The following is a 20,030-nucleotide window of genomic DNA, read 5'->3' as shown; positions in this document are numbered from 1 at the left end:
TTTTAAGCAAGAAATCATTATCACATAGCAATTAGAAGCAGTTATAATATGTTTGTGCATATCTTCTATTATAATACTTTTCATAGTAATATTCATTTTAAAATTTTAACTATAACTGAAATTTTAAAGTTTATAACTGAAGCTTTATTTAAATTTAGGTATGTCATTTTATTCATTGCATTCAAAATTTCATAGTAAATGTAATTAATAAAAATGTTATACAATCTTGTATATGATATTAACTTATTTTTTGTCAAATTAAATTTTTGAAAATACATTTGTTTTTTATCGAAAAATTTGTCATATTCTGTATATATTACTAAGTTTTCGATAGTGATTTTTTGAATTTATGTATAAACTAATTGTATTATGTTTTATTGTATATTCTTAATAAAAGTTTTAAATTATTATTAGTTCCCATGTGCACATGGCAACATAGACTAGCTACAAATCCCGTTGTACCATAATAGTATTTTTTGCCTTCATTTGAAATTTAAAAGTCAGTTTGTCTAGTCGTTAAAAAAAGTCATAACATTTAATGCTACTCTTTTGTAAGTTTCACTCATAATCGTGTCAAACATTTTTCAAACTTGTACTATGGTTATGTAACTTCATGGTCAATTTTTAGGCTTTTTAATCAAAGTTTAGAAGCTTCAAACTTTCTAGAGTCAACCATAATTTGATTTGAACATTAAAACTTTTCAAAATTCATTTTTGAACTTCTTTAAGATTTGGTAAAAACTGTACCAAGGTTCAAAAAACAAGGATTAAAGTGACTTTTTTGTCTTAGTAAAAGAAAAGAAACTTGGATATCCCATTTTAATTTGCCCCCCCTTACCCCCCCCCCCCACCCAAAAAAAGTCATTACCTCCTTTCCAAACTTCAATAGATTTCTAGTATTTGTGGTATTAGCTCTTTTATTCTTTGCTATGTAAGTAAAAACATGTTACTTGTTAAGTGTTACCTGTTAAGTGTTACCTATTAAGTGTTACCTGTTAAGTGTCACCTGTTAAGTGTCACCTGTTAAGTGTTACCTGTTAAGTGTCACCTGTTAAGTGTTACCTGTTAAGTGTTATGTTACCTTACATTAAAACAAAGATCAACATCCTACGTTCACAGGACAGAAGTATTTATTTCACATCAAGAATATGCGGTAATTATCACTATATTTAAAACACTTTTGTTTTATTTAATTGATGGTTTAGTCTATTTTATGGTGCAAAGTACATTATATGGTGCAAAGTACATTATATGGTGCAAAGTACATTATATGGTGCAAAGTACATTATATGGTGCAAAGTACATTTTATGGTGCAAAGTACATTATATGGTGCAAAGTACATTTTATGGTGCAAAGTACATTTTATGGTGCAAAGTACATTTTATGGTGCAAAGTACATTATAAAGAGTTTTCACTTTGATTGTTACTACAATATGGAGTAGTGACCTTGTGAATAATTGTAATTTTTTGCCAGTCTCGTTTTTATAAAGTGTCAGCAACTAATTAGAAATAGCAACTTTGGATTTAAGTATTTTTAGTTTCTTAAACTTAAAAAATTAAAAATAAATGTGTAAATATATTTAGTTTAGACCTTAGATCTACATTTTTCTAGACTGCTTTTCAAGGACAACCAACTTTTTTTGTGAAGACAATCCAGTTTTTATTAAATCAAGAAAATAAACTACTTGAAGACGAGAGAAGGATTGTAAGTCTCTTCTTCATTTTTATTTCATATTAAATCATCTACTTCTATTTAAAATTGTGTTTGTTAAAGGTTAAAACAACTTATTTAAACTTGTGAGCTTTTTAATTACTTCACTAGTTTTGTTTAATCTATCTTTTTTTTAGAATTCGTCAGTGAGTCAGCTTGCAGCAGCTGGAAAAGTTTCAGTTTTGGTTATAGAAAATCCTGATCAATTTCTCATTAAACTTGAATGCAGTGTTAATGTAAGGAATAATTTTTAATCTCTTGTAATATGTTTTTTCCTCTTGACATCAAGTTTGTCATCATGTAACAAAATAAAACAAACTGTTTTTTTTTAATTATTGCAGGGTGACCGGAAAGTTCTGTCAGTACTTCACAATCAACTTATTTTTAATGTAATATACATAAACTACTAAAATTAAAGTAACAGATCGAGTAACATATTAGTGTAAGTATACCAAAAATTTTTCAAATCGGTCTCCTTTTCGGTCTACTGTCAATGATAGTCGATGACGCCATGATTGTATGGCGGCACGAATTGTTTCCATAAGAAATTTTTCCCAATCGCGGATCATCATTCGTTTCATGGAGGCCAAGTTGTGATGTTGTTTAGCATTGACCTTGGACTCCAAAATACCCCACACGCAAAAATCAAGTGGATTCAGGTAGGGAGAGGACGTAGGCCACTCACCCATCATAGGAAAAATTTCCTATGGAAACAATTCGTGCCGCCATACAATCATGGTGTCATTGACTATCATTGACAGTAGACCGAAAAGGAGACCGATTTGAATAATTCTTTGTATACTTGCACTACATATGTTACTTGATCTGTTACTGTAATTTTAGTAGTTTATGTATATTACATTAAAAATAAGTTGATTGTGAAGTACTGACAGAACTTTCCGGTCACCCTGTATAAATTAACTAGAAATTTAACAGGTTCTGTTATAAAGATTTATATACATAGAAACACACGAATACTGCTGACTAACAGTATATTCTGTTAACACAAAAAACTTGTCTTTTCACATAAAAGTGTTCCATATAAAAGAAAGCTGCCATCTTTATTAAACACGTTTTTTGTCTTTTTAATGACACAATGCACTTTTTTAAAATGCTGTGTTTCAACATGGTTGTAAACACGATCTTCAACTTTAAGCCCTTTAATAATTTTCCCGGAATCGCATGGCCATTTGTCAAATTTGCGCGAACTTGCGTGTTTCTACGGGTAAAACAAGAGTTGAAAACGCCTCTAGGCAGCAAAGTAACTTACTGCAAAAAGGATGACTTTTTTTGGAGGTGGAAGCCACTGGCGACCGCCTTCTGAAGATATTTTGGAGGCAAGTTGATTTGGAGACCGCCTCCAAAGGCTTCTGTCTCCCAACTAACGGCGAAAGCCATACTGAAGTTGGTATTTTAGTCTCCCGCCGCCTGAAGAAATGAAAACAAAGGGCGTTGCCAGGTATTTTAATAGAGGAAAAAGAGCAGGAGTTTTTTATTACCCATAAACTCTCTATTTTAAGAGTGATAAAGAACTTGTTAAAAAAATCAATAGCAAGGAGAAAACAGCTTGGTTCTCGTTTGTGGCTGTCGTATAAAACTCTCAGTTCCACCAAGATCTTAAGAAAATGGATGATCGTAATCAAAGACGTTTGGAAAAACACATGATGTCAAACTACTGTTGGAGCATGAAACAAGTTGACTTAATGGAATTTTACAAAAAAAAAAGAGCTACAGGCAAAAGGTTCTTCCCTACTGAATATTTATAAGTAAACAATTTGTTCGAAATCCTTTTCAAAATTAAATTTTACGAATTTCAAAACTAAAGTTTATAAATTTTGGGTTTTATTCTTTTATATTCAAAACAAGTGATATTTTTTTATTGTTTTTACTATAACATAATTCAAGCTTATTGGACAACTTATATTATTTTGTCAATATAAAACTTAAGATAGTAAGTAAAAATTTTTTTTCTATTATCTCAAATTAGATACTTTAGACTTGATAAGTTTTTCCTCCGTCCTGATGATAGTATACAATTTAGAAACGATAAAAAATTACAAAAAAAGCAAAGAATATTTTAGTACAATAAATTTTTTAAATTTTAAAATATTTTACAACCATTTTTCATTCGTAATTTTTTTTTTTTAAAGTTGTGTATAGTTAAATAAAAATCGGTTTAATCATCGAAACAAAAATCAATTTTACTGAGTGTTCAGATGCAAGAATTAAATTTTGGGTTGTGTTTTATAAAACTAAAATTGGGTTTAATGCTTCTTCCGAAAGCCGAGTTCTTAAATGGCTGTAAACCATTGCAAAACTACTAAAATCTCGTTCAACTTTTACCTGGAAAATGCAGCACCAAAAACAACTTGAGAAATATTGTAAAGTTCCTTCCAATTAGGATAATAAAGTTTTAAATTCCAATATTCATAATTGCTTTTTTTTCGCGAAATCTTTTACTTATGAGCTTTTGCTTAAATGTTTAGCGATTGCACACATATGAGAAAAGCGCATGAATAAAAAAGCTTCAACTAAAAAAACAGCGAGCAATTGCTTCTAATTTTACGAGCACCCATATTAGTTACTTTTTTTTTTTGATAATTTGACATTGATTTTATTATTTTACTACTATATTTTACTATTTTTTGGCGATTCATGTATGTATGTATGTATGTATGTATGTATGTATGTATGTATGTATGTATGTATGTATGTATGTATGTATGTATGTATGTATGTATGTATGTATGTATGTATGTATGTATGTATGTATGTATGAATGCATGCATGCATGCATGCATGCATGTATGTATGTATGTATGTATGTATGTATGTATGTATGTATGTATGTATGTATGTATGTATGTATGTATGTATGTATGTATGTATGTATGTATGAATGCATGCATGCATGCATGCATGCATGCATGCATGCATGCATGTATGTATGTATGTATGTATGAATGTATGTATGTATGTATGTATTTATGTATGTATGTATGTATGTATGTATTTATGTATGTATGTATGTATGTATGTATGTATGTATGTATGTATGTATGTATGTATGTATGTATGTATGTATGTATGTATGTATGTATGTATGTATGTATGTATGTATGTATGTATGTATGTATGTATGTATTTATGTATGTAAGTATGTATGTATGTATGTATGTATGTATGTATGTATGTATGTATGTATGTATGTATGTATGTATGTATGTATGTATGTATGTATGTATGTATGTATGTATGTATGTATGTATGTATGTATGTATGTATGTATGTATGTATGTATGTATGTATGTATGTATGTATGTATGTATATATATATATATATATATATGTTAATTGATGGTTTAGTCTATTTTATGGTGCAAAGTACATTATAAAGAGTTTTTACTTTTTACATTATGCATTTAGTTATATATACTAGCACGTTTTTGACAAAAACGAAGTTGTGCATGTTGCCAAAGTTTGTGTGTGTTTAATTCAATATATATAATTTTTGTATACGTTGAGTATTATAATTAAATAAAAACTGCAGCATTATGTTGACGGATGGAGTGCACATTTACAATTAAAAAGTAGTTAAAGAGTACTTGCAAAATTATCACGTTTGATAAATTGTATTTAATACATTCGCATAATGTAATTGGTTATACAATCAAGGTATTAGATATAGTGAACAAAAATTAACAAACATAATAATTAAACATATTAGTTGCATTAAAAACACATATTAAAATACGTCTTTAAATGGCCCAAATGTTTCCAGAACGAAAAACTAAATCCTATAGTACTTGTAAGGCACCACCAACAGCTTCAAGCGAATATCATAAATTATATCGATTTACGGATGATAACGTTACGTGGCTAGCAAAACACTTTTTGGATAAAAGTGATGAAACTCGGGGAGGATCACCAAACAAAGAATGGAAGTTACACTACGTTATCTAGCAAACCCTGGCTTCCAAACTGGAATTTCAAATGAGACTGGAATTTCAAACGAGACTTCCAAACTGGAATTTCAAACGATAGCTGTATTGTTTCAAAAACTGTCTCTATGACGCTTCAAAAAATTTTGACTAAAGCTTCTAAGTGGATAGTTTTCCCACATACGGAAGAACAAATTTTAAAAAAGAGCAAAACTGGGATGGGCAAACAAAAGAGACTTTCCCTGTGCAATAGGAGCTATTGATTGCACCCATGTAAGAACTGATAAACCCTATGGAGAATTTGCTTATGAGTTTATTAATAGAAAAGGGTTTGCTTCAACCAATGAACTACTAAGTGTAATTATAAACATACATACATACATACATACATACATACATACATACATACATACATACATACATACATACATACCTATATATATGTGAGTATATATATATATATATATATATATATATATATATATATATATATATATATATATATATATATATATATATATATATATATATATATATATATATATATATATATATATCTGTGTGTGTGTGTGTGTGTGTGTGTGTGTGTGTGTGTGTGTGTGTGTATAATAATATGTACATAAGTATATACATAAAGTTGTTTTTACCATCAATTTGTGTGAAGGTAGAATTCTTTTTTGTTTCTAAAAGGTTAGCAAGTTTTACTTCACTTATTGAAAGCTTTATAGGCTTGTTTCCAGTTCGATGGATATCAGACTTTTTTTTCAACCTTGTTTTTATGTTGGCAATCTTTTTCGCCTATGTTTTTATATCAATCTTGCATTCTTAAAAATGCTTAGTTTTTCTTTATTTTAACGTTTGGAACTTGGCTTTTTGTAGAAGGATCGACAATTCGCATAGTATTTTTATAAAAATTTAATCTTCACATTTGTTAAAACTTTGGCTAACTGTATTATTTTCACTTGATTCAATTGTAATTTGGTTTGAAGTAGCCATTTTTAAACATTAAAAGTTTAAAAAGCTATTTATATCGGCAACGGCATATTGCTTTTACTCCGACACAAAAGCAATTGCTTGTGAGCATTAGCAAAACTTAATTCACACATTTTTGAGCAATTGCCATTGCAGCGAGCATTTGCTTTTAACTTCTACTTTTACTCAGACCAATTGCTTGTGAGCAATTGCTCTTTTTTATTCCTCCAGCCTATTTTTACTGGGGAGTAAAGAAAACGTGGAAGTAAAAATTTTATACCACACTGGAAATTTCAACAAGTAAAAAAATTTCTTATTTATATTATTCGACGAATGCGCATTTTCCATTTTCAATTCCGCAAAAAATAAATACTGTTTTGTTAGGATCTGCGTATCGTTTCATTTCCAAATTGCTATCATTCCGATATGATATCGGATAAAGAAAATCATCGGAATAACGAGAGTTCAGGTATATACCGAGATTTAAACTAACTACAATACCGGTTAAAATTTTTATAACAATATTATGTCGTAATCATTCCGGTGAAACTTTTTTTTCCGGTATTATATCGGTATGATAACGATATAAAAATGAAACGATACGCAGACCCTTAATATTTTTTTTTAAAAAAAGAAAAAAATTAAAATCTTCGTAAAATTTTTGATTACTGGAAAAAATTCAATTCAAACCGATATAAACGATAATTTCTAAAATTTTTGATGAGCATTAAAGGATTTGTCAAGAATTTTTACAGATATCTTTTGAGTAAAAATAAGAATTAAATGTTAAGGTTGAAAAATGACTGTTTTAATTGAACTGATGAGCGACTTGTTCAAAACTTTGATCCCATCAAAATACTGACAGTTTACTTTCTACTAATTTTCGTCGAAAAGATTTTTTAGTTTATGGCATGGACGTAAAACTTTCAGTTTTTAACTCTTGTTTTGAATATAAAACTTAAAATTTTTTTAATAAGTTTTGAAAAAAAAACCACTCTCACAAAATCATAATTTTTTTAAATAGTCAAAGTTTGGCAATAAATTCCATATAAAACGCAATTTAGATGTCAATTTTTCAATATTTGAATCCAATTAATATTTAAATTGCTTGTTAATTTCAAAACAAACGTTTTTAAATTAAAGAGCAATTTATAGATTTATTTTTTTTTTAATGAAAATTTTGCCCCTTTCTCTTCATTACTTCAGACAGCGAGAGGCAAAAATTTCGACTCCAGTTTAGCGGCAGCAGCCAACTTGGAATTAGAAACCACTTGAGACGGCCTCCAAATCATCTTGTCTCCAAAATATCTTCTGAGAATGGCCGTCAATTGCTTCCGCTTCCAAATTGGCGGCTGTCTCCAAAACATTTTGCCTCTTCAATAAAATTCTGGCAACTGTTGTCAATTAGGAGGCAGAAACCACTGGAGCTAGCCTCCAAATCAACTTGCCTCCAAAATATCTTATGACGGATGCCGCAATTGGCTTTTACCTCTCGATTGGCAGTGGGCTCCAAAAAACTCTGCTTCCAAAACAAAATTCTAACGGCGGCCTCGAGTTGGGAAGCGGAAGCAAACGGAGGTGGAAGCCAGAACATTTTGCAGGCAAAAATATTTTTGGGAGACAGCTGTCAAAAGCTGCGGAAGAAACGTGGAGGCGAGAAAATTTCTGCTATTTATCAACTCTTGGTACAACATTTTGTTCAACTACGGATTGATGGAAACAGAATTTGCGATAAACTGTGAGATAAAACCGACCTTAAGGGATTGGGTTCAGCGGTGAAATCAGATAATGGTTTTCCAATTAGATAATGGTTTTCCAATTAGATAACCGTTTTCCGATTGGAAAACCGTTACCTGATTTAATCTACGTGGCGGTAAACAATCGACTGGTCAGTTCGGACTTCAAGGTTGATCGGTACTTTTTGCTCAATAATTCGTCCCGGAAACAATATTAGACTATTTCCGAAATTTTTTACCATGACGCCTTCTCCTTAGTTGAACTGCCTCAAATGTGCTTCTCAATTACTCTGCCTTTCCGCCTATTCATACTTTGCTTTAACATCAATATTCAGTTTTAAGCTCTGAAGCACACTGCTTAATTTTTTTTAGTAAAAGTTCTACTGGTGATAATGCGGTGGTTAAATACGGGGTGATTCTATATGAAAACAAAAACCGGTTCACTGTCGTTTCAATGCAATCGCCTTGCTTAGTGATTATCTTTTTCATGGCTTCTTTAAATGTTTTTAAACGTCCGCTTCGCTTGGTCATTTAAGGAAGGGTAATATGAGGCGGTAAAAATATGCCTTATAATATTTCTTTTGACATATTCGGCACTGTTGAAATAAGGTCCGTTGTCGCTAACAATTACCTCGGGGATTCCATAAACCGCAAATATAACTCTCAACAGTTTCAATTTTATATTCATGATTATTGCATCAATCCACTTTGAATAAGCATTGCATACAATTTAAAAAATGTGTCCTAGGAATGAAATGGCATATTTAAAATGTATTCGCCTCCATGGTCTGCATAGATATTCCCAATGGTGTATTGGCGCATGTATATCAGAATGTCGACATCTGCGTACAGTTTCTTCGATTGCCTTGCCCATGTTGGGCCGCAAAACGTAACTTCTTGGTAATGCTTTCATGCGAACCATTCTTGGATGGGCACTTCCAATACCATATCCTGCAATGACTAGGGTATTACAATTCGGTTTCCCCACATTAGAAACAATCCTTCAACTCCTAAATTGTACTTCTTTGCTGTATAAAAAACCTGATTCACTAGGAAACTGTAATCTATGAAGGACACCATCTTGCACTCGAGTTGCATTTGAATCTCGCGCAGAATGGATTTTCACGTCTTTGTCTGAAACTGGTGCGTTGATTAGTTCTATCATTAAAATTAACTTTCTGCGACTGATGACTGCCTGATTTTTAAAGGCAACCTGCTCATGCAGTCGGTACTTCCACATGCAATCACATTCCGGTATTTTAAACAGTAATTGTAACCTGAAAGAGTAATTGTAACGCCTAGTTCTTGTAGCGGTCATGGCTGGAATAGTTTTTCCTTCAGCTATAAACCTAATAAGAGTTTGAGATCCGTCACCAAAGTGAAAAATCTCCCATATAAATATTGATGCAGATTCTTTACGACATATATGATGGAAAATGCTTCTTTCTCAATTTGAAAGTAGTTTCCTTCAGTGGCAGATAATGCCCTCGAAATAAAAGTAATCAGTCCCTCGCTACTATCAGATGTAATATGGACGAGTACGTCTCCAGTTCCATAAAAGGATGCATGAGATGACAAAACAAGCTCTATTTTTGAGTTTTAATGCAAAAACAATTTCGGAGAGCATAATTTTGCATTAGCATAGTTAAAACAGCTCGTTCTTTAATGTGTTACTGCTCCATTAAATCTAACTTTTAATCTTTATTGGTTTAAAGCTTGTCATCAAGTTTTTATGTATGGAAGTTCTATTAAAATTTTAACTTTTTAAAAGAAAAATGAAGTTTTAATTTTTTGATGCTTACCTTTACTAAAACAAAAATTTCTGGATTAAAAATTTTCACTAAATGGACCATACTTTGCTATATGGTAGCAAAAGAGTTGCTCTAGGACACAAACTAAAATATTTTTTAAATGTTGGGTAAATCCAAAATGGTAGCATTAAACGTACAGATATTGGTTTATTGCCTGTGATGGTCTGACAAACTACATTTAAACTAAATTATTTATTCTTTAAGTTTTGTAATTCTAGTTCCAGCCCTTGTAGATATATTAAAAGCATACTGTGAAAATTTGAAGACAAAAGCTTTAATAAAATTTCAGATATTTACGTTTTCATAAGTAAAACATTAAAATTTGGAAGTCTTAAAAATCACGTTTAAAAAAAAAGATTTAAAAAGAGAAAGTTTTTAAATCCTTAGCAACTGCATTGCGCTACTTTGGAATTGTTAAGGAGTAAGAAATTGCATTAACAACAATTTATTTAACAATATAATTAACATAAATAATTGTATTTTCAATTTTACTTTTAAATATAATAGTAAAAATATAAAATGGACTTTGTACTTCAGTTTTTGAATTTACAAATTCGATTTTTAAAGGGGGTGTACCACCTTAATACCCCCACGATCATGGAATCCCTTTCCGAAGTATTCTATGGAAGGGCTCTACCATTGTTGCTTGGTTTAGGAAATGTCTGTGGCTATAGTTTATCTTTGCAAGGAAAGACTTCATCTGATTATTGTCCGTTGGTTCTGGAGCATTCTTGATGGATTTAGTTTGTCTTCAAGCAGTACAATTCCTTCCTTTGTTAACTTAGAGTTCTAATATTCAACTTTCGACGACATGAATACGCACTCGTTTTCTTTTAACTTTAATCCTGCATTTTCCAGAATTTGCAACAACCTCTCAACATTTTTTAAAAATTCCTTATCTGTTTGCCAAGATACCAAAATGCCATCAGCTCGAACTTTGGTAAATGACAATTTGCCAGTCAATATCACAATTTCTGCTTGAAAACCCGCTGAATGTACGCCAAATTGCAGGCATGTAGGTTCAAAACTAAATGAGTATTAACGGTTAGTAACTCACAAGAATGGTCATTAAGAAGTAACTGTTATTAGGCAAAAGCCAAAACTAGTTTTGTAAACTTTTTTCCGCCTGCCAAGGTTGAAAAATAAGGGCTGATGTTTTGTTAAGTAATTTTGTACTGTCATATTTCTTGTAAAGGAAACAAAAGATTTAGTGAAAGAAATTTGTCAAAACCGAGAAGAACAATTTCTGAAGTTGCAATATTTTAGGAATGGTAGGATTTGTTTTTAAAACTGATCGTATTTTATAAATTTTTTTGGTCATCTTTACATTTTAGAATAATTCTTTTTTTTTTTTTTTTATTGTTTCATTGAGTGTTGGAATTATGCAAGTTTAAATATATGTATTTATGCATTAACTTTTTTAATAGAACTTTTAGCTTACTTGGAACAGCCTTATGGAGAAACAATTCAAGTGCGTTTCAGTTATTACTGAGCTTTTTTTTTTATTATTTAATATTAATTTGATTATTTTAGCCGTAAAGTTCCATCACTTGAATATCTTTAGGGTTTCTTATAAACCAAATTTTTTGCTTTCAAACTTTCCAAATCTATAGATTGACTGCTTGTCTTCAAAATTAGTTTGCCTGTATTTTTGGATAAATTGAAACCTAGTCTGTTGATAATGCCAACAGCATTTAGCTCTCTGATTGTTTTTAAAAGGCAACGTTAGCTAAAATTTAGCTAAAAATCACTTTAACTAAAAATATTTTTTCTTTTTATTTTTTCTTGCTAACTATATGAAAAAATTTAGAAAAAAAAGAAATAAAGCAGTACCATAATCTTTTTGTTTAGTTGCTATTTTGGATAAATTAGGAATATTCTTAGATATCGCTAATTTATCTAAACAGCAGTATTATTTAAAGTTTTAAATGCTACAAAAGAAATATAATGATGTTTATAACTTTCCTTCTTATCTGGTTTAGAAAATTCTTGAAAGGCTACAAGAGATAGCTTTCAATGTTCACGAAATGGTTGAATTTTTACGAAAAGAAATTGCTGGTTGGCAAGCAATGCTACAAAAGTCTTTAAGTGGAGCTCTTAAACCTGATCCCCTTAATAAAATTCAAAATTGGTGTGTTCTTTGGTTTAAATTTTTTTTCTACACCTTTTGTTTTCTAAAAAACATTAAATGTCTTGGTGCTTACAAAATGTCATGCTTTGGTGTAGATTACATGTACTGTTTTTTTTTTCTTTTAATTGAATTTTTGACTCCCCTCTCAATTAATGATCTTTTGTAGGCAGTTTACTAGAAAAAATTCTTTTCCAGGTTCAATAATCTCAGAAATACTTGAGTAAGAAGATTTACTAGTTTTCGGCCCCATTTTTTATTCAAAAAGAATTTCCACAATTTACCACTTTTTATTTGTTACTTAAAAAAATTGCAACAACGTCTTCCACTGTGAAATCAGCTTATTTGCTCTTTTTTTCTTAATTTCATATACTCCTTTTTTTTATTCTAATTTGTTTTAAAGGTTTCAAACTACAACAGATATAATGTGGAAAGCTCTACATATCACTTCACAAGTAATATTTAAAAACCTATCAATTAATATTTCACTTTTTAAATAGTCACTACAATTAAAAAGCCGTTTTACTTCTGCTGTTTTATATAGCTGATACTTTTAAATGGACAATTGTCTCCTTCCCACCTTCAAGAATTAAATATTGTAAATAACAAGATTGCAAAAGAAGTTGAAAATTTGGTAAAATGGTAAGTTTGAAAATTGTGAGCAAAATTAGTTCTCGTCTTTTCCATAAAGATTTAGCTTTGTTTCATGAATTTATTGTAAAAAGATTAATTGCATTTGAAAATGCTCATTGATTAGTAATGACTTATTTTTTTAAATTTCAGGTCATTTTTAGTAGATAAACAACCTAAGCAAGTATTGAAAACTCAAACAAAGTTTCAAGCTTCTGTGAGGTACCAAAAAGATTTCATGTGATTATACAAGAGGGCACTTTTACTTATTCACCAACAAGCTTTTGTGAGCACAGCTAATTTTTTTTTGTTTAGATTGCTTGTTGGTTCTAAATTAAATCCAATGACCTTTCCAGAAGTTACTGTCTACATTTTAAGGTTTTTTATTAATTTTACATTTTTGAATAATTGTTTTCAGTTTGTAAATGTTATAATTACTTGTTTACAATAAAACAATTTACCAGATTTTATCCAATTTACATTGTTATTTTAGTGAGAAGCAATGTAAAGAGTTGCATGCCGGAAAAAACCTATCGTAAGTTTACCTTTTAAAATTTTACTATTTGTTATTCAAATGGCTGCTTTTAGGAAAAAAGATATAAGTATTGTTTCTTTAGAGATATTGATAAATGTGGTGAGATCTTAAATGGAAAATGTGTAAGTTTGCTCAAATCTTTTAAAAAGCTTAATGATGTTTTATGAATATTGTTAAATAAAATTTTCTGTTTTTTTTTAATCAAAAATTTAAATGCTTTAAATTAAAATGTTATCTTTTAAATTTTTCTTTTTCTGCTCATCATATGCCTATGAGCCATATTCTTTGTTTCAAAATTGAGTCTCGTACAGATTTATAAAAGTATATAATACAAAAATAATGAGCAAGATAAAGGTAGTTTAAGTTCATCACCTTTCAAGTTGATATTGGGTGATAAAAAGTTAGTTCTATCAATAAAACTGTACAATTAAAAAAGATTTCTCAAAAAAAAAATAATCCATATAGAAAATTTTTTTATAGAGAATTTTCTACAATATAAATAAAAAACAATTTATTTTGGCATAATATATATTTTGTTTTTTGATATAATTTCCCTCAATTTCAATACAATTTGTCTAAGATTACTCCAATAATTCTATTCCATCATTTTAAAATGATTCAGCTTGTCTGTAAAATGCCCATCCACACTTGCAATAATTTTTTCATTTAATGTAAAACGTTTTCCAGCAAGGAATGACTTCAGGTTTGGAAAAGGATACAAGCCAATGAGGGCCAAATGTGGTGAATGCACTGGATTTTCAAACAATTTGTACTTTAATTTAGTGGTTTTAGCCATTGCTTTATTGGTTTTTTGAGCAGGTGCATTATCTTAATGAAAATTACTTTTTTTCTTTGCCAACCCTTATCTACGCTCAATAATTTTTTATTCAGCAGATCAAAAAGGCTTCTATAATATTCAGAACTGATTGTTTTATTTATTGTAGATTGATATTATAAAAGTTCCTTTGTAAGCCGAAAAAAATTCCTGCAATAACCTTATCTGCTGATGGACTAGTTTTTACATACTTTGGTGCACTTCCACTGGCTTCAATCCATTATTATGACTGTTGTTTTTGTTATGGTACATAACATATTTGATTTTTTCCACAGCAAAAAAATACAATAATGTGATGACACTACCTGACATGTAAACAAAGAGTCAATTAACACATCTAAATGAAATTTTTATTAAAAAAAAAAATTGGATATGTTAACACTATTTATGTGTCATTCAAGAACATTATCAGACAGCCTACGTATTAGGCAATATATCTTGTTCAATCATCTGGAGATTATATAACAAATACTTAAATCAAATCTTCTTATAAATCTAAAAAACAATAAATATTTAATGTTTGTTTTCTAATAAATCCTTAATAACGTTTGGGATAGATTACCAATATTCTCTAGAGAGCTTGCATATTTTTGAGATTCATTAAAATGCTTTTTTCATGTGCAAAACCTCCTTTATATCAAAACATATCTTTTAACATTAGAATAAAATGACTTATATAAAAAAAAAGCTGTATATAATTTTGATTTATACAAAGGTTATGGAATGCGATAAAGAAACATCTACTATGCAAGCTGAATTCAAAAACCTGGTATTTTGTTCTTTTTAAAAATACTTACAGAGATCAACATTAGTAGTTTTAGTTAAAAGCCTAAAAAAAGGATGTTAAAGTTTATTTTTTATAATGTGAATAATTATTCAAAATGTTTAAATGATTCAGCAATTAAAGAACATTATACGCCAGGAAAGGAAAAGCCAGGAGGTAAATAATGAATTTAATATTTTTTTATGTTAAAAAGTTGTTTAAAGGTGTACTTTGAATTATTTAAGTTTCTGTTTATATTTTAGTCTGTGCTCGAAGTAAAAAGTGCACTAGTATTTTCAACAAAGTTAAGCTTAGGAACTGGGATGGAAATTTCGGTAAACAATCCTTTTTTTGAGTTTGAATCTAACAAAAGAAAAGTGTAAGTTTGAAAAAAAAATAATAATAATAAAAAGACTATGTAAATTCCACAGTTAAAAAAAAGAATGGAATATAGATTTTTATGTCTATAATAATTTTCATCGAAAAGTTATAATGGATTTACCATAAGCATTTCTGTAATATATAATTGGGTGTTTGAGCTCCTTTTGAAAACATTGTTTTTATGCACGTTACGTATTTTTTTACGCTTAGTGCATGACTGTTCCTGTTGTAGTTGTTGTTCATGGCAATCAAGGTCCCAATTCTGAAGCCACAATTATTTGGGATAATATGTTTTCCGTGCCAGTGAGTCTAAAAGTTGATACCATTTTACTTAGTCAAAGCATACATAAAATTTTTGAAAGAACATAAAAGTTAGACCAAATATTTAATTATTTAAAAAATTTATATAAAAAAATTCATATAAAAAGATTTATATAAAAAAACTTTGAATATTTTTGAAATAACTAAATACAATGTATGCTTTTTTACTTAAGAAATTAGTATTTGAAGGGATGTATTTAATGAAGTTGTTGTTAAAAATTGTTGAGAAACTTTTGTTTTTTTCTAATTCATATTCACTTTTTGTATGTAATGCATCTATAAACCCTTCGACTGTTTTATTCACTCATCTCAAAATTTTAGAACAACAATTTTTATTTTATAATTGTAATAACTTTTTCTTTCATCTTGGCTTTTTGTAGAATCGTGTTCCTTTTGAAGTCCCAGACGAAGTCCCTTGGAAAGATATGGCAGTGGCTTTAAATGCTCGCTGGATTCAAACTGCTGAACATGAATTGCACACTAATCACCTGTTGTATCTTAGAGATAGGATTTTTTCAAATATTACAAGTGGTACATGTTTATTTTAAATTCATCTTTTCAGCTTTTGAATCTAGTTGATATAATTTTGTTTTTATTTACTTTTTATTATTAGTTTACAGAGTTTCTTTTCCCCTTTTCATCTCTACCTCTTTCCCTCCTCATTAGTATCTCATTTCTACTTAATGCTGTATTTACTCAAAAATATTTCAGGCTTCATACTTATGAAAATATTTGTTTAGACAAAAACATCATATCACCTGAGTCAATGATACCATGGTCTTTGTTTTGTAAAGTAATGTTTTTTTTAATGACTTTCTAATAATGTTTCAGAAAAAGCATTCAATATTTGAAAAAAAAAAAAAGAAAAAAAAAAAAGACCAGAAGTTAGGTATTTTTATAGAAATCAAGTTTATATCATTCTTTTATCAGGAACCCCTTAAAGGCCGTTCATTTACGTTTTGGGAATGGTATCATGGTGCATTAGAAGTAGTTCGAAAGCATCTTAAAGAACATTGGAAAGATCAGTGAGAAATGATTTCCAATGTAGTTTTAATCCCACAGTATTTGTCATATTGCTTTTTCAATGATTATACTGTTTTTTCAAATTTTTTTAGACATCTGCAGTTTATGACCAGACAAATGGCTCAAAAAAAGCTATTGGAGAGACCTCCTGGCACTTTCTTAATTCGTTTTTCAGATGGTGAAGTTGGTGCCATAACAATTGCTTGGAGGTGTGAAGTCAATGGTACAGTACATATTGTTTTTCAAAAAATGCTTCTTTTGTTTAATTGTAAAATATTTTTGATTATTGGCTAGTTCTAATCAAGAACTATTGTTGTTAAGAATATCAGGCTCTTTTTATTCCATGTTAAATTTTTGTCAAAGAGGATTTTTGCAGCTTATTTTAATTTTGTAAACATACTTTTCAAAAATCTCCTAGTATTAAATGTTTACTTTGAAGTGTATGTTGCATTCATTTGTAACTTCAATGCCGTTATAAAGTTTGCTTCATTTATCAAAATTGCGTAAGGTCGCATAATTCAGTGCGTCATTTATTACCTAGCTGTAGTGTGCAACACATAATAGTTTATTGATTGCTTCAGATAAGTGTGGATGGATTGAAGCCAATTCTTGTTAATTTTCTGCATTATTTTTATTAAATCTATTTTCTGTCACTACTACATCTGAACTTATTTAAAATGTTATTATTGTTTAATATGTTTTTATTATTATTAATTACTTTATTAGTTTTAATAATAATAATAATAATAATAATAATAATAATAATAATAATATTAATAATAATAATAATAATAATAATAATAATAATAATAATAATAATAATAATAATAATAATAATAATAATAATAATAATAATAATAATAATAATAATAATAATAATAATAATAATAATAATAATAATAATAATAATAATAATAATAATAATAATAATAATAATAATAATAATAATGTTAATAATAATAATAATAATAATAATAAATGATACCCTAATTTGGGGAAAAGTGATACAAATTTCAATTTAAATCTTGTGCAATGGAAAAACAATAAGTTAAAAATTAAGATTAAAAAAAATAAAATTTTCAAAAAATGAAAATAATTTCAAGCTGTCTCGCTCCACTTCATAAAGTAAGGTCATCGAAGACACTGTTTTTACCTTTTGTCAAACACCAAATACCCATAAAGAAGTAGCGATATTCAAATTTGGGTTTTTTGAAAATAAATTTAAGAACCTTATATTTAAAACACATAAACATGAATACAAAAAATAAAATACAATTAAAAGAATACATTAAAATTTTACTATTTACATTACTAGGAAAGGAAATTTTTCCCTTCCACATCTCAGTTTTTTGGGCACTGGTAGCAGTGAAACAATTTCATGAGAGTACACAATACTTCTGTCTCTAATTGCCAAAATAAAAGTGTCTTGATGGGACTGGTACAGTTTCATGAAGTTGATTTCAATAAACCTATTTTCATTTGTGCGGGTATTCTCTACGCAGTAACCTTTCCAGGGTAATTCTTCTTAGTTCTAACATTACTTCTAAGACTGATGAGTGAGTAATGACCTTCATCAATTTCATTATATTCTATTGGAAGAGGGTTTATTGGAGACAGTTTCAATCTTTTTTAGTCATTATATTCATGACTTCTGCAAAAATCCAAAATTTCTTTATGAAGATCATCGAAGTTGTGCTCACTCTCCACATACTCAACTCTTGATGTCTTGTGTTTTTTTGACATGTTATTTTTCTGCTTATGAGAGTTATCGGGATTTGACTCACTTTCCGAGTTTGTATCAAAGTTTCCAACACTCTTTCCAGCTCAATTATCTTTTTCCTTTTCATAACTTTCTTTTTTGTTTTGGCCTATTTGCTCGATGTTCACTAACTATTCATAACGGATCTCTGTGAGAAGTTCGCTGAATAATTCTTCCATAGTTTTAGCCACAGGATTTGCATCAACACATTAATTGTTTGATTGCTTTAATATTTCATCCCTACAGAGAGTCCGAATCCTTATTTTGCAAAATCCTCTTACAATATTTACTTCAGCATTCAGTCTGATATTATTAAAGAGCTGCTTGATTAGAGAAAGAAAATGAATTTTTAAGAGTCTTCCTTTCATTTCCTTGGTCCCTCTATTTATATAAATATTTTCCACCACTCCAACTTAAGTGGGTGAGAAAAGGAGCAGTCAAAAGGTTGTGACAAATTAGTGGATTACTTGGGTAAACTTAAAATGCTGATCTCGTTTTCATTACAGGCACCAATGGTTGTACATGGAAAGTGACTTGCTTGATTGTCACTAATTTAAGCTCATGGAGAGGGTTGAGTTTTGAGATATGGAAGTGCAATTTTTAGAAATCATTCTTAAAAATCCTTTTGATCGAGCCATTCTGATAATGTCTTCTCATATCGAGTTCCCTCTGGCACACTTACAGTCCATAGCTCAAAGAGGTTTTTTACTTTAAAAAAAAATGTAAACAGGAAGCAATATGCCATTTGCAGTACATTTGCAGTACAGCTTGCATGTGCTGCAAATGGGACAGAAGAATGTTGTTTGTCGTAAAGGTGCTATGCACCGTGAACGTATTACATAATTTAAAAAATCATCAATATCCCGGGATATTGATAATTTTGCAAACTATACAATACGTTTAGGGTGCTCTGTACCTCTACGACAAATGAAATACTTCTGTCCTGGGTCATCTGACAGATTAGTTTCATCATAAATCACTAAACTTGATGGCGGGACACCTGTGAGACTATCTTCTAAGTTAAATAATATCTATTAACGGTTCTATTAACGGTGTCCGAAGAAAAAGCTCCCCTACACATTTTCAATTTTTTCTGAAATTCGATTTGTCAAATCTCTTTTATATCTTTTTAAAAAGAATGGACTCTGTCAGGTCCAGGCATTTGTTAATAAATTTTTTGACTTTTCGTTCTGAGGTGTGCAAGTATTGATTATGGTCAGAAGAAAGTCCCACTTACGGATTTTCTGTAACTAAATTACTTACAAACAGTAAATGTATAGTTTTACTGTTTGTAAGTAATTTAGCGACAGAAAACTTCAATTTATAAATATGATCTCAAAAAGAAGCCCTTAGCAACAATATAGCAACAATAAACAATGCTTACTGTTGGGCTAATTTTCAATAAATTTAATCAAAAAATAATTTCTATTATCTTTTATATATATCCTTTGCTTTATATCAACTTTTTAATTACGTTATTTCC

The 20,030-nt window shown here is 29.4% G+C and overlaps 1 protein-coding gene across 3 annotated transcripts in view; it reads left to right on the top strand.

Annotated features, from left to right (window-relative positions):
* The window catches only part of LOC145189807 (signal transducer and activator of transcription 5B-like), a 45,137-nt gene that overhangs the window by 1,680 nt on the left and 23,427 nt on the right, over window positions 1-20,030 (top strand). For all 3 annotated transcript variants that reach the window (XM_090091205.1, XM_090091204.1, XM_090091206.1), the window contains exons 4-22: window positions 1,614-1,706; window positions 1,850-1,948; window positions 11,368-11,443; window positions 11,600-11,643; window positions 12,155-12,303; window positions 12,704-12,755; window positions 12,845-12,942; window positions 13,084-13,152; window positions 13,246-13,308; window positions 13,424-13,465; window positions 13,548-13,587; window positions 15,016-15,069; window positions 15,199-15,240; window positions 15,327-15,398; window positions 15,655-15,747; window positions 16,146-16,296; window positions 16,506-16,558; window positions 16,696-16,790; window positions 16,881-17,011. In XM_090091205.1, coding sequence (XP_089947331.1) covers window positions 1,614-1,706; window positions 1,850-1,948; window positions 11,368-11,443; window positions 11,600-11,643; window positions 12,155-12,303; window positions 12,704-12,755; window positions 12,845-12,942; window positions 13,084-13,152; window positions 13,246-13,308; window positions 13,424-13,465; window positions 13,548-13,587; window positions 15,016-15,069; window positions 15,199-15,240; window positions 15,327-15,398; window positions 15,655-15,747; window positions 16,146-16,296; window positions 16,506-16,558; window positions 16,696-16,790; window positions 16,881-17,011 — 1,516 coding nt within the window. The remainder of the gene's footprint in view (window positions 1-1,613; window positions 1,707-1,849; window positions 1,949-11,367; window positions 11,444-11,599; window positions 11,644-12,154; window positions 12,304-12,703; window positions 12,756-12,844; window positions 12,943-13,083; window positions 13,153-13,245; window positions 13,309-13,423; window positions 13,466-13,547; window positions 13,588-15,015; window positions 15,070-15,198; window positions 15,241-15,326; window positions 15,399-15,654; window positions 15,748-16,145; window positions 16,297-16,505; window positions 16,559-16,695; window positions 16,791-16,880; window positions 17,012-20,030) is intronic.

This window comes from Hydra viridissima, unplaced genomic scaffold, assembly GCF_058129835.1.
Source record: "Hydra viridissima isolate aposymbiotic clone 2 unplaced genomic scaffold, HvirCarnegie_v1 scaffold_6, whole genome shotgun sequence".
In the NCBI taxonomy this organism is placed as follows: domain Eukaryota; kingdom Metazoa; phylum Cnidaria; class Hydrozoa; order Anthoathecata; family Hydridae; genus Hydra; species Hydra viridissima.
Note: the sequence above shows the minus strand (reverse complement) of the source record. Positions and strands in the feature narration are given on the sequence as shown.